Source organism: Pezoporus wallicus, unplaced genomic scaffold (assembly GCF_028554395.1).
Source record: "Pezoporus wallicus isolate ANWC-B61680 ecotype Strahan unplaced genomic scaffold, APGP_CSIRO_Pwel_v1 contig_227, whole genome shotgun sequence".
Lineage (NCBI taxonomy): Eukaryota > Metazoa > Chordata > Aves > Psittaciformes > Psittacidae > Pezoporus > Pezoporus wallicus.
In genome coordinates this window covers 3922822-3936269 of record NW_026635704.1, presented here as the reverse complement: position 1 = coordinate 3936269, position 13448 = coordinate 3922822, and the positions used below count along the sequence as shown (strand labels likewise).

At 38.6% G+C, this 13448-nt stretch overlaps 1 protein-coding gene across 1 annotated transcript in view; it reads right to left on the bottom strand.

The window, feature by feature from the left end:
• Positions 1-13448, bottom strand: part of PIEZO2 (piezo type mechanosensitive ion channel component 2) — a 295110-nt gene that overhangs the window by 62819 nt on the left and 218843 nt on the right. The window contains exons 18-24 of the mRNA XM_057397456.1: positions 11842-11883; positions 7615-7647; positions 7035-7264; positions 4193-4353; positions 3008-3184; positions 2703-2828; positions 908-1108 (exon numbers count right to left, since the gene is read on the bottom strand). Of these exons, the coding sequence (XP_057253439.1) occupies positions 908-1108; positions 2703-2828; positions 3008-3184; positions 4193-4353; positions 7035-7264; positions 7615-7647; positions 11842-11883 (970 nt within the window). The remainder of the gene's footprint in view (positions 1-907; positions 1109-2702; positions 2829-3007; positions 3185-4192; positions 4354-7034; positions 7265-7614; positions 7648-11841; positions 11884-13448) is intronic.

Here is a 13448-nt window from a genome sequence, read left to right as displayed (position 1 = left end):
AGACCATACAACCTCTATTTGCTATAGACAAATCCAGTCAATTCCTGTAAGGCAGCTTTAATTCTCCATTATTCTAAAGGGTCTGCATCCCAGAGCATTTCTGTTCTCTGGCTCCACTTAAAGTAGTCCCTTCACTCTGTGCCATGAAGCATGTTTCAAACTTAGTCAATAATTCATAGTTAATCATTTATTCAGTGCACTTCACTGTTTTGATTTTCTCTCCTCAGATTAGGATGAGGCTAAATTTATTTCCTGAAGGAAACAGGCTGCTGATTAATTTTAATTTTCAATCATTCTTAATCCTCAGACTGGCTGTTTTTCAGTAGCAAGGGGTAGTAGTGTTTTATAAAAAGGCCAAGAGAATCATTATGATTAGATCTGGGATGTATTAGCCTAGGAATTGCCTTATTCAGAGAGCTATAGAAAGTTGTGAAAAATCAGTATTTCTACAAATATTTTTGAAAGTACTCCTTCAATAAGCAATAACCTTTGCTGGAGCTCTCCCTCCTGCAGGCTGCTAACAACTGTAGTAACAAGTATAATAAGGAAGGATGTATTTGTGCAGCCAAAAGCAAAAGAAAGTTAGAAATGCTTAAACAAAGCCAATGGCCTGGTAACCCCTGCTTCCTCCTTCAGCTCCTGCAGTCCCTAGTTCCCTCTGTATGCGTGTGTTCATGAGAGGGTATGCCTCAATTCCGCCCATTGACCCCCCTGTTATAAGTTGAGTTATAAGTAAGACATACAAAGAAAAACAAGAGGAAAACCACTACCAGCAGATATGAACTGTGGCAAGGTCTAACATGAGTAATGACTAAGAAGCATCCAGCTGTCAAAAGCTGTTCAAGATAGTATTAAAAAGTAACACTACCGAAATATTTGGAATGATAATCTAAAGAAAGTGATTTACCTCCAAACCAAACTTGTAGAAGAAATAGTTTATGAAATACTTGACACAGTTTACCAGTCCATCATCCAGATGTGCTCTTGTAATATCATGGAAAATGGTTTTAGTTACAGGTGTGGTAAGGTTATTTCGACATCTGTAGTACTCTTGATGACGGTAGATTGTAACTTCAAAAGCCAGAATAGCCAGCATCAGTAAGTTATTCTACAAGAGACACAATCAGAAGAATATTAAATAAAGATCAATCCCACAAGAAGTGATGCAATTTTCTGCTAAGCCTAAACCCAAGAATACTCAAATGGATGTTACCACTGAGTACTTCTGCACACCAGGATACACAGACACCTATTCCCTGCTACTATAATTGAAACAAAGAAAGGTTCCTACCACTCCTTGGATTTTGATGAAACATACTGACATTCAGAAGATATATTTAAAGACATTCATTAAAAATACTATTATGAATACTAGCTGTGGAAAGTAAAGTGATGGAAAATGCATTTACCCATCCATGTGCCCCCTCATGTCTCATGGTATCTTACATACCATGCTATGGATAAACATGGTATGCAAGATACCATGCTTTGCTTTGCAGGAGACAGAGGATACAAGCTTACAAAAAAGTCATCTGCAGTCATTTAGGTGGCAAGCACCGACCTCCTTAAACTGCAACGATGCTGGGTAATGTAAATATATCCTGGACACCCATTTAAATAAACAGCCTATCTGCCAGTCTTCAGTGTCTTGAAGACCTGAAGCCTGGGACCTTCAGGTCCAGCACTGAACTCAATTCTCTATGTAGAGAAGACATTTTATTTTGTAACTCTGTGAAAATCCTTCCAGAATAATTTCTAATCCCAAAGTATTATCTATTTATAGCTGCAAAGCTCCTAGCAGCAAGCCAGACAATACTAGGCAACTTCAAGATTCATGCAGATCTCTTGGGTCAGTAATTTCTCTTCCCCACACACATTCTTAATTGTGAGAGGTTCATGGTTAAGGGAGTGAGACACAAAAGGTACTACCAGGACCTGATATATTGACCACTAGAGCTTGGCAGGTCTTCCCTACACAAACAAAGCACACAGATGTAAGCTCTCAGGAAAGAAAGGAGGAATAAATCTTGTTAGACCAAAACTTGCTGTTGTTGAGTCAACCAATTTCTGACAAGCTTACACTGTGTATATAAAATTTTGGAGATTCTTTAAATTAAGAAGAGAAATGCAAGGTTTGCCCCAGGAGCTGGCTCATTTTTATTGGAAGTAGGGTTTTTTAATCAAGTCAGGAATAATAAAATATTGCTCACAGGCATCAACCAAAACCAAGAAGAAAAACAAAAGACATCCATTTACTAGTGTCTGAATGAACTAGTCCCTTAACTCATTATATTTCCTAAGCTGTGGCTAAGGAATAAGCACTTAAAAAAATTAACTGCTTATGGCATGTACCGTCATTCAAGTCAATTACTTCAATTAGACCCATCAGTCCTTTGACACCTGAAAGCAATGTACTTCTTAATTACTTAAGAGTTCTTAAACATCACATTTCTTAGAGTGCTTTTAACAGATGGCAGAGTCAGAAAGCCATATTTCTACATGCAGATTATCTTAATTGGTACTGAATGTCCTGTGTAACAGATATAGCCTTCTACTCTCTCTTCCCCTCTCTACTTCTGTCAATGGCCTGCATAACATTTTTTTGTGTGTGTGTGTCACATGATTTATTTCAAAGACATTGTTAATTTCATCATACATAATAATAATTAAAAAATCTCAATGCAGATAATTAAAGAAGTTACCCGTAAATACACAAGTAGGGGATAAGACTTCCTCAATCCAACCCACTCTGCAGGATCAACTGGCCCACTGTAAAGGACTGAGGTTTTGAGTTCTTCTAAATTGACCTTAGTTTCATTCTCTCCTGGCTAAAAAGAAAATGCAACAGTTTATAAAAATATGAGTTTAAGGCTGCTTGGGGAGGGAATGATAATCAACAATAATACATCAGGTGAACTGTAGTTTTCGGTACTTGATATGCTCCTTTTGCTCTTCTTCACTGAAGAAGGCAGCAAACCAAACCTTTTTAATATGCACTTGTACTCACCAATGTACAGTTACTGGAAAAAGTGCTGGGATCAATAGATGTGAGCTGGTACAACATTTTGCAGACAATAATCACACATGTCCAAACAGTGCAGATACTTGATGCCAGTGGGCGAAACTGAGCATATGGCAAAGCAAGAGCCCAGGCAATTAAAAACACAAAGTTTAACAGAGACACCTGAAAGCACAAAAACAGTATGGAAATTACATGGAGTAACAAGAGAATTGAGAAAGTCTGACCTTTTCCATAGTAATAAAAAAATAATAATAAAAAAAATAAATAAAAGGGGGACATAGAGAAACTGTGAGAAAAAAAAAGGAACAAAAAAATACAATAATATTCACAATAACACAGACACAAAGTGGTAAGTGAAGAAGGAAAGGCTTGACATTCAGTTTTGGAAAAACTTTATCTCCTACATAATATTAATATTATTAGACCGTCAAAACTGCATACCCACCCTACAAAAACACATGAAATATGAAGGACCATATGCTATTTCTGCTGCTTTAGTACATATGATACAGATCCATGCATCTGTGGAGCCCAGCTTCATCCTCTTGAGCTTTTTCCCCCCAAAGATATGAGGCATTTTGTTTATTTGGGTTTTATATTTTTTATTTATCACTTTGTTTTTTGTATTTTTGATATTTGAAAATATATTATTTTGATATTTTGGTGTTTTCCAGTGAATTTCGTCCTGCTACCCTGTTCAAGGAATGGCTATGTCAGGTAGAGAACTCATACTGCCCACACCAAATGCACAGCTAAATGTGTTGCTCCCTTTTTCTTTACACCTATTTCCATGTTCCTGTTTCTTCAGCACCAGGCTATTCAAGTAAATCTTCTAGATGCTAAAACTTTTCTACACCCTCTATCCCTGGATGATGCCCACAGTACCTTGAGTAGGAGGGATTACGTCTCTTGAATCTAAAGAATTAGACTTATAAAACCTTAGTGCATAGAGAAAAGGGGAAGCACGAGAATATCTAGGCAGACAGAGCATCACTGTGGAAGAAGATATCAAGGCAGCTCTTCAGCAACTGACAAGCTCAGCTGGTTCCCACAATTTTAGTGAGGCCTGACATGAGGAAGCATGTCCCTACACACTTGGGTATGCCACTGCATGCAGATGCTGACAAGCCTCCTCCATGGGTAAGATTTTTACAGGGGGTGTTTACTTGCCTCTTTCACTGTGACCCAGATGATGTAAGAAGAAACTATTTTGATGATGTGCAGCTCCAACAGCCACCACACAAAGACTTGCATCTTATGAAAATACTCCAGGAATTTCAAAAACAGCACTGTAAGGCGGTCAATCACCAGATGCCACTTGTTCCTTAAGTCTGCAGAGGTGTTCAAGCAGAACCATTGGGAGGAGAAAAACAGAAGGTCTCTGTAAAAAGGAATGCTCCACTAGACAACAATGATCTTTCTGCTACTTCTCTTCTAGGTTTTAGAGTAAGACAAGAAATATGGCTCAGTGGTGCTCATTGTGGTGCTCTTCCTTCTCATCCACATTCACTGAAAGGATTTCCCACTTCAAGAGTCAATAGTGTTTTTATTCCCCTCTAGCAGATAGATACCATCTTCTTGGGCTCCATTTTCCTGCAATATCTTTGGATCTAAGCTTAGGTTTGCTACCCAGGGACTAGATCTGAGACACTTCAGCCCTGGCCCTTATCCAGCTCAGAAAGAATAGGATTTTGTTTGATATTTGGAAGCTGTGGACTCAGTCTGTTTTCAGAAAGCTTTTCAGCCAATCTAAAAGAGATCCATGCTTACTAGCAGTAGGATTCTTGTCACATAGGTTTAGGCAGTTATACTGTAGCTGTCTTCGCAGGTCAGTTATCTAAACTGCCTTGTAAACAGCACACTCTCCTAGAGTGTGATTTGTGCCATCCCAGGACAGACATCTAAAATAGACAAGGCAAAACTTGTCAAGTTTTGATCCTGAAGTCAGGTGAAAGAATGCCTTTGCAGACAATATTTCACAAAAAAATCCATCCTCCTAAATAATACCCCAGTGAGCAAGCATATGGCAATATCTATTACATATAAGGATATATGTCAATGCATATGCTGAACAGTGCTCTCTAAGTTCTTGTGGGCTTCCTATAAAACTGTTTCACCAGGCTGGTATATATTATTATAAAGTCTTCACACTGTATTAAGGGTTTCAGAAGCACTTTGGAGATTAGGAAGGATTTTGCATGCTGTGAGAACATTCGTGCAGTTAACATCAGAGATGGAAACATTTTCAAGTGACACTGATACACATCACTGTCTAAGCTGGTAAAAATGCAAAGGAGCTACCAGCTTCTGAGTATAATTATTTCAACTTATCTGCTGATTTTATATATAAAGCAAACCAAGATGGTCATTCTGTGCATATTTGTGTGAAGAACACATGCACACTTGTGTGAAAAGGCAAACTTCTGGAATACCTAACAACCAAATCCCTTTTTTTTCTTCTGCCCTTTTTCTCCAATTACAACTTACAAAATCCTAATAAAAATGCTGACTGATGTAAATGAGTACATAATTAAACCAGCCAAATAAATTAAGCTATAGAACTTTAATCCTGCATGTGTGCTTTTATAGGCACAATGACTGTATTTAAGTAAAGTCTTTATTTATAGAATTAGATGCTCCCACTCATTCTTTTACTGCATGTATTTTTATTTACAGTGTTGCCACCATGCAGGGTATAATCAGACAGTGCCAGTTAAGTGAAGCAGGCAGAAAAGGTACTGTAGAAAACTGTCTAGCATGTCCAGGCACTAACTGCACATGGGGTAAAAAACAGGCCTGACTGCATCCATTGAAAAATTGTATATCACTGTGTAATAAAGTCTGCACATGTGAACATATTTAATGTCAAAACTCCAGCCACATGGCTATATAAAAATAATATAAATCTTTGCTAGCAATAAATGCATGTACAGCTTAAAGATGTATCACACATGACTGCTGCACCTCATGTTACTGCCAAGCCCCACTCACTGCAGTGCAAAAAGGGCCCCAGGGTGCAAAAAGGGCCACAGGGAGGAGGCTGGGGCTCCCCACTTCCCTGCTTGTATGTGTCACTGCGCAGGGTAACCTTCACCAGCTGGCCTCTGGCCCCAAGCCCTTCCACAATGTAAGGATGTCTAGAGGGCAACAAACTCATCACCCCTCATAAGACTGCATGAGAGCTGGCCAAAAAACGCTTCCATGAACACCTCTGTAAGGAAAGATCTGCCAGCCAAGACAGGTAAATAGTTTCAGTTCAGCTTCCTTGAGGCAGCTAAGCCATTTTGCTTGACAAAGACCCTGTCCCTGTTTATATGTCACAGTCCTATAAATACTGGCATATTGGAGTAACTAAATCCATGGTAATGCCATTTCCAAACATTTCCATTTCCTTGGGCATTAAATGCTCTTCCTCGTGGCTCATATTACAAACTGATTCAGGGAAATAATTCATGTTAGGACTTCATCCTAGCAATATTAAGGATGACAACATCAGCCTTATCCATGTCTGCACTTAAGCATTTTTATGTTCATCTGGCATCAATTACACATTCCATATTCAGAAGTGAAAAATACGGCACTAATGTGCACATGAATAATGAAGCAAAGCCATTGAGACTTCTGGAGTGGAGTGCCTTGAAAGCATGCAGTATCAGAGATTAAATATGTATGTGTATTTTTATTATAAAGAGATTTCACTCTAAAGGAGTTCTTAGGATTTGGGGTAACCTCCTATTAATCCAACCCAGACCACCTGAAAAAGGTGAGGGGTTTCTTTTGTTTTTATCCTCTCGGGATCCTATAGAAAAAGTATGATTTTTCCCTAGAAGAGCCTATAGTTTGTTAAATAATTTACAGGTAGCCATCTGCTTAGTTCAGTCTCTTTTGGAAAAGACTATATGCAAAATTAGCAGGAAAATGTAAGGTGAGCAGGGATGACCAAATACGAACCATCAGTTGCCACTGTTAACTAAGGCAGAGGAAGACAAAGTTTCCAATCTGCAGAGCTTACCTGTAGTTTCTTCTTCCTCCGATTCGTTATCTTCATCATCATCATCTTCCTTGTCCTCATCTTCTTTCTCTTCTTTTCCTTTATCGACCCTCCCTTTCCCCCCCTCCCCCTCTGACTCTTCCATTCTTTTCTCACCAGCCTCTTCCAGCATTTTATCCTCTTCCTTTTCTCTGCTGGCTGTTAAATTCATCATAGTTATGTCAGGCAGGCTTCCATCTTGGTGCACCAGTCTGTTGGTAAATAGTAGTGTGTTAGCAAACCGAGCAGTAATGGCATTGTAGTCTTTTTCTTTTTCAAGATATATAATTAGAAAAAAAAAAACAAACTATTCATGGAAAATGCCTTAGAAGTGGAAAAGTTAATGATTCTGGTACTTTCTCCAAACACACACTGCAAATTGAGTCGGAATGTATTAGTAACTACTTCTCACTCAGATACTAATGGTTAGTTAGTAATGAGTGGTATTGACACTTAAACTTGACATTTTCCCCACAGGAGAAAATGGTCAGAGTTTAAGATGTAGAAGCATGAAATGACATTGTTTAAGAGGAAACATTTCATGACTTCATAGGGGACTTACTCATTTTGGTGGTTTGGTATTTTTTTCTTGAGGCTGCTCAAGGTAATTGGAACAGAAAGAAAAGGGAGATGAGAACAGAGGGGTTACAGAAGAAGGTCACTGACAAATATGTCATGCTATATCACAAGTCATAAAGCATTCTCCTGCTCCATCTGCAGAAGCCTTCTGATGCCAAGAGCATGCCATCATGACATTCACAGGGCGCTTCTATGAATAAAAAAGGAATTGCAGCACAGATGGAAACGGGGCCACTTATTTACACCAGTGCTAAACATGGTCAGTGTACCATGCTATCAGTAATGCAGCTGAATCATCACAAGTATCTGACTGATTACTGTAAATGCATTTCCACCTTCTTCCAATTGGAAGATGCAGCTGGGAAGCCAAGGAATTTGCAAATTTTCTTCCAGCCATAGGTCTGGAAACAAACAAAAGCAAAAATTCCAAGGCTGTGACTTCTATATATTTTATCATGTCTGTCTTTGACCAAGCCATTCATTCTCTCTCTCTTTTCTACATCTCACTGGGATTTTTTCTTATATTTCTAACTATCTGTTATTAAATCTGTAAGCAATTTTCAGACAACCAAAACTGGGATACAAGTGATTCAACTCAGAAATGGTATTTTTCCACTGCCATGGTTCCAAATTTGCTGAGATTTACTCAGTACAAATCTTTACTGAAAAAAGAAACATTCTTTTATGGCTTCAGGTATTTTCTTTTTTCTTCCCCAGGTGTGCTGTTGGGACTCTCCTGTATTTGCAGAAAACTTCCTAATTTCCCGATCCTATGTGCTTTGCTGAGCATAGCACTTACTGCCATAAATAGTCCCTTTGAGTACAACTTCTTGCAATAAAGTCTCCCTTTGGCAAGTGTGTATCTGTATGATCAGGTCACTAAACGTTTATTTATGCTGTTGAAATTACTACACTCAGCATACTTTCAGGCACCTGTTAGACCGCTCCTGGACTAATGCAAATAAGTTTAATATGCTATAGTACCATCTCCAGGATTTGTTTTTCATGATGTGAAATTCTGGACTGTTACCATTTATACATGAAATTCTGCCAATTTTAAGTAGAATTTTTACAGTCCAAGGAACTAAAAGCCTAGATTTATCCATCTGATAATTAAAAAAATTATAGCGCATAGGTTAAGTGGTTAATGACAAAGCAAGCAAGCAGAATTATTTTTCAAGTATTTGGGAGTTGTAATGTCTTCAAGATGGAAAATTTGGTGGCTTAAATGAGGGAAAAACTACAGAAATTTGACTAAATGATCCTGAAGTGGAATTACCCAAAAAGCAGAAAAGGTGGTTTAAGAGTTTAACAAAATCAAAAGCACCAAAAAATCTCACTGAAAAAATAAAGTCATGCCAATGATCACTAAAATCCTTCATCACGGATTAACCAATGAACCTGAGTGCCCAATAATATGGAAATCTCTTATACCCAACAATATGTTGAGTAGCTTTGGCTACTGAAAATACAGCTTTTTGTCTGATACACTTTATTTTCATATTTAAGCTGGCATATGTACAAAAAAAGGTATTCAAATCTCTGTAAAATGACTAAACAATAATATTCCCTAAAACTAACTTTGCATATCTACCTAAAACTCTGATAAAGTACTAACAGGAGGGTCGTGAATAAAGGAGAGTAAATGAATTTTCAGTTTAGTTTAAATGATATAGAGATTCCTGGCTAATACAAATCATTGGAGCCCATTTAAAAGGCAATGCCCCATGAAGTGAAAGCATCCATATAATCAAACAGTTTTGCACATGTGCAAAGGTATCTTCCCAACTGACTTTTATAATGGAAAAATCTACATTCACACTGGTGTAAATCAAGGACTTAAGGACTTACCTCAGTGAAAACTGGACAGAAACACAGTAACCCCACAGGATTTTATATGAGAGGACTCATCTTTCCCTTACTCATCTAGCTGCAATTTGTATCCAGGATCCAGAAGGTGATTAGGTTATACAGACGGGTTCATGCAATATATACCTGCTAAAGCTTCAGTACGCACTTAGTTTTCAGTATGTTGGCGCTTAGTTCTATCAGCATCAGTAGGCTTGAGCATGGGACCGTGTGCTCAGGAGATCCAAAGCTAGATGGAAAGCCCTGCCCACTATTCAGATAGTTAGCCTACTTGGAATCTTTCTTCCTAAGCTTTCTCATTTATTGTTAGGGTTGTTTTTCTTCCAACACTGACATATTAGGATATAAAAACTATGTTAGTTTAGAATACTTAAGACAAGCTACCCATATAGGCTTCACAGCTAATCTGATGCAACTTCAGGTTGGACATCACATACTGGTGGGAAATCATCCGAAATAACACAAAGGTATTGTGTCTGATACTTAGGAAGTGAAATAACTAAATAATAATGTAGACAACAAGCCCTGCAGGTACAGCCACTAATGCTTTTAACTGAGAACATTTCTTCCCTGCAAATTCATTAAATGCGGTATCAATAATAAGTATACTAGTAGATCTGGTTTTAGACATCAAAGCAATTTCAGAGCCACTAAAAACAGGCACGTGCCCCAGGTTCTTGCTGGACTCCTAATAATTTCATCTACTTATAATTTGCTAGAGCAGAATATTAATTAATAACAACTTACTGGGTGCATTTTGAAGTATCTTTGTCCTTTGATGCTTTTTTTGCCACTTCATTAATTGCTTGAAAATGGCTCAAAACAATTTACTGAGTATCTCTCATGCACAGCCTTAAGAAAAGAAAGCTTTCTGCTCTGCAGAACATTAGCGACCCTGAATATTTGATATGCAAGATTCAAAACTAAGCACACAGTGTCATACCTCTATGGGGAGGACCCTAAATGCTTTCCCTACCCTTGCAGAGGGTTTTGCTGCTTGCATCCAAGGCCAGCTGTTTGGTACATGGTGGGGTGTATGGACAGGCCAGGAAGCCTCAGTGCAGGGAGTCTCTCTCCTTTCTTTGGGAGCTGCTTTCACTCTAAGGCTGTCACTGCTACAGTGCAGCTGCATTGCAGCCGTGCCTGTGCTTCTCCCATGCCTCACTTACCCTAAGCCTGACCTTCAGACTGACTCCCCACCTTCACTGTTGATCTGGCTTACCTCTGTGGACTTGCTGAGAGCCCACCAAGTTGTGGCTGACCCTTGTTACCATCTCCAGATCTAATCCTCACCCTCAGTTGCTGGTTCCTGAGCCTGACTTCCCGTGGGTGAGAGTCCAGCCTTTCCTCCTGGCCATGCCCCTCAGCTCCCAGGTTGCTGGCCCTTTTCAAGGTGCCTGCCCTCATTGCTCCCTGATACATGGGCTTCATACAGACCAGGTTTTGAGCTCTGGTGAACTTCTAAGAACCCTGACCTAAACTATGTGATGACATTTGAAGAAGGAGTGGGAACATGATACATAAATTAACTTCTTGTTAGAGCAGGTAGTCACAAATATCTAAACAAGGGATTTTTTTGTTTTTTTCTGTTTATATTCAGTAGCCACAACAAACTCAGAAGTCCTTCTATTCTCAAAGCTGATTAAACAAAAGCTTACATGTGCTCCAGTCAAATATTATGAAATAAATCTAGTTTATGGAACTGTTTTCAAGATAACATGTATAAAGGGATGACGATGGTGGGAACATGGGCTTTTCTAGTTTGGATCCTGCAGCACTCAACTCAGCCCATGAATTAACAGCCTTTGCGTGCAGTGGTTTCAGTGTACTGCATGTTCCATTTCTGTCTCTGAACAGGGAAATCTCAGTCTGTACAAGCTCATAATACATACCGTAATTGATCTGGCCCTCAAATTCGCTTTCTTAGATGCTTGTGAAGAAGACAGAGACGTGTGTCTGAGTGTATCTGCGTGTCTGTGTGTACCTGTGCACATGCAGGCATGCATCTTTCCATGCACACACAAAGGGTAGATAAACGAGCCTCCTCAACCAAGTCTATTGTCTGCAGCCAATTACAAATAGCGCCAATTATTCCTCTATTGAGGCATGGGCAAAATTTTAGAGAAAAATTCCCAGCTGGGAAATGAACTCGCAACGTATAAATATAGAGGAGAGATATATTAACTGCTTTAGTAGCTACAGGAGATTACAGTACCTGAACATTATCTCCCTGCTTACTTCACAGAACTGTGCAGCAAGAACATACTTTAATGCAATTAAGAAGTAACAACAAAGTTAAGGTACATCTGTTTTAAAGGAAAGGAAGAACCGAAGTACCCACCTATTAATTATTAGATAAACACGGCCATTGACTTTGGCATGGCTATGAGGTGGGAGATGAAAGCACAAGAATGCATGAGATGAAAATGGGAAATGAATTAGAGAGAGAGAAAAGGAAATAGTTAAATAGGAATGAATGCACTTTCCTGTCTACCAAGAGAGACACATTGTCATAACAAAGCACAATCTGAAAGCTTAACACATACCATGCAGTGAAAAGTCTAGGAAGCCTACAAATGCAATACTTCCTTAGACATCTAGATGCAACTTCAGTTAGAACCACAAGTACTTTACATGGTCCCCAACATGTGAGAACAGCCTCTACTGCTTTATAGCAAGTAAGCCTTACAATATCCATATTTTTAAAATAGATGGATATAATGGATATGTGTATCTGTAATAGATATATCTATAATAGGTATTTTGCTTCTTTTCTATTTAAAAGTAATTATGATGGAGCATCATATTAAATTATCTCACAGCCTTTATCTCTGCCGTACCACAATTCATCAGCAAGAAAATGGGCTTGTAAAGTCCTAATCAGAGGATTTTTGCATATGCAAAATTGAGACACTCAGCTTTGTCACCTTTATAAACAGTGAGAAGTGCCTTGGCCTGCCAATTCCAATGTGCCATTTTCTGTCCCTTTATTTGTAGCTGGAAGAGCTTTACTCTTGAACTCACTCTACAAACTTTGCTCATGTGAAGCAACATCTTAATACAGAACAGTCTCAGCAATTTTAACAGTACTCTTCAGTTAGACACAAACATACTATAACCACACATGGCAGTTCAGGGACAGATGGAGGAACTGGAGCTGTTTTCCCTATTACTTTCATGACCGGCTTTCATCTGCTGTGGTTATTTGAACAAGTTTTCTATTAAAAGGATTCAGTTCTGTCTGCTTACTCAAAACAAACGTTCAGTTTCTTTATTTTAATTTTTTTGTTTATTACAAAAGAAAGAGCATATAAGCAGTTTTGAAAGGCAAACTAGCTGTTGAGTGAATTCTAGTGTTTTCAAAGTAAAAGGGAAAAATGAGATTTAGTTGCTTTGTAAGAAAACTGCCCATACACATAAGAGTCTTTAATCTGTATTTTAAATGCCCCTGCAACTTATTTTGTTTTGCTAGCATTACTGTTAAGCTGGAGCTGGTTGTTGTGCTAGTTCCTATCCAGCTTTATGGATCATCAATACAAATGCCAGCTGAGCTCTCATTTTGAAGCTTTGAACTATAGAGTTAGCTGATGCTCAGTACTGACTTTTTGCATCAAGGGAAGAAATAAGCTGTAGTTTCACTCCTCAGGCAGTGTTAAGAGTTGTATATCATTTTGATATCTTTCATGTATAATAGAAAAATGTGCAAGTAGTGGTTTCACAGAGTATAATGTACCATAAACCCACCTAAATCCTGCCTCATTTGTTGTTTTGTTGCATTTTTTTGCCATTTTGTGCCTATTAGGTGGGAGGTAGAAGCCGTTTCTATTTTACTTGGCACAAATGCAAAGTGTTTGGGCTACGAAAGAGCTTATGCAGTTACTGCACACTGTAATGCATGCCCCCAAATGCCTCAGCCTAGGAACAATCCCCATTTCAGCTCAGACACCT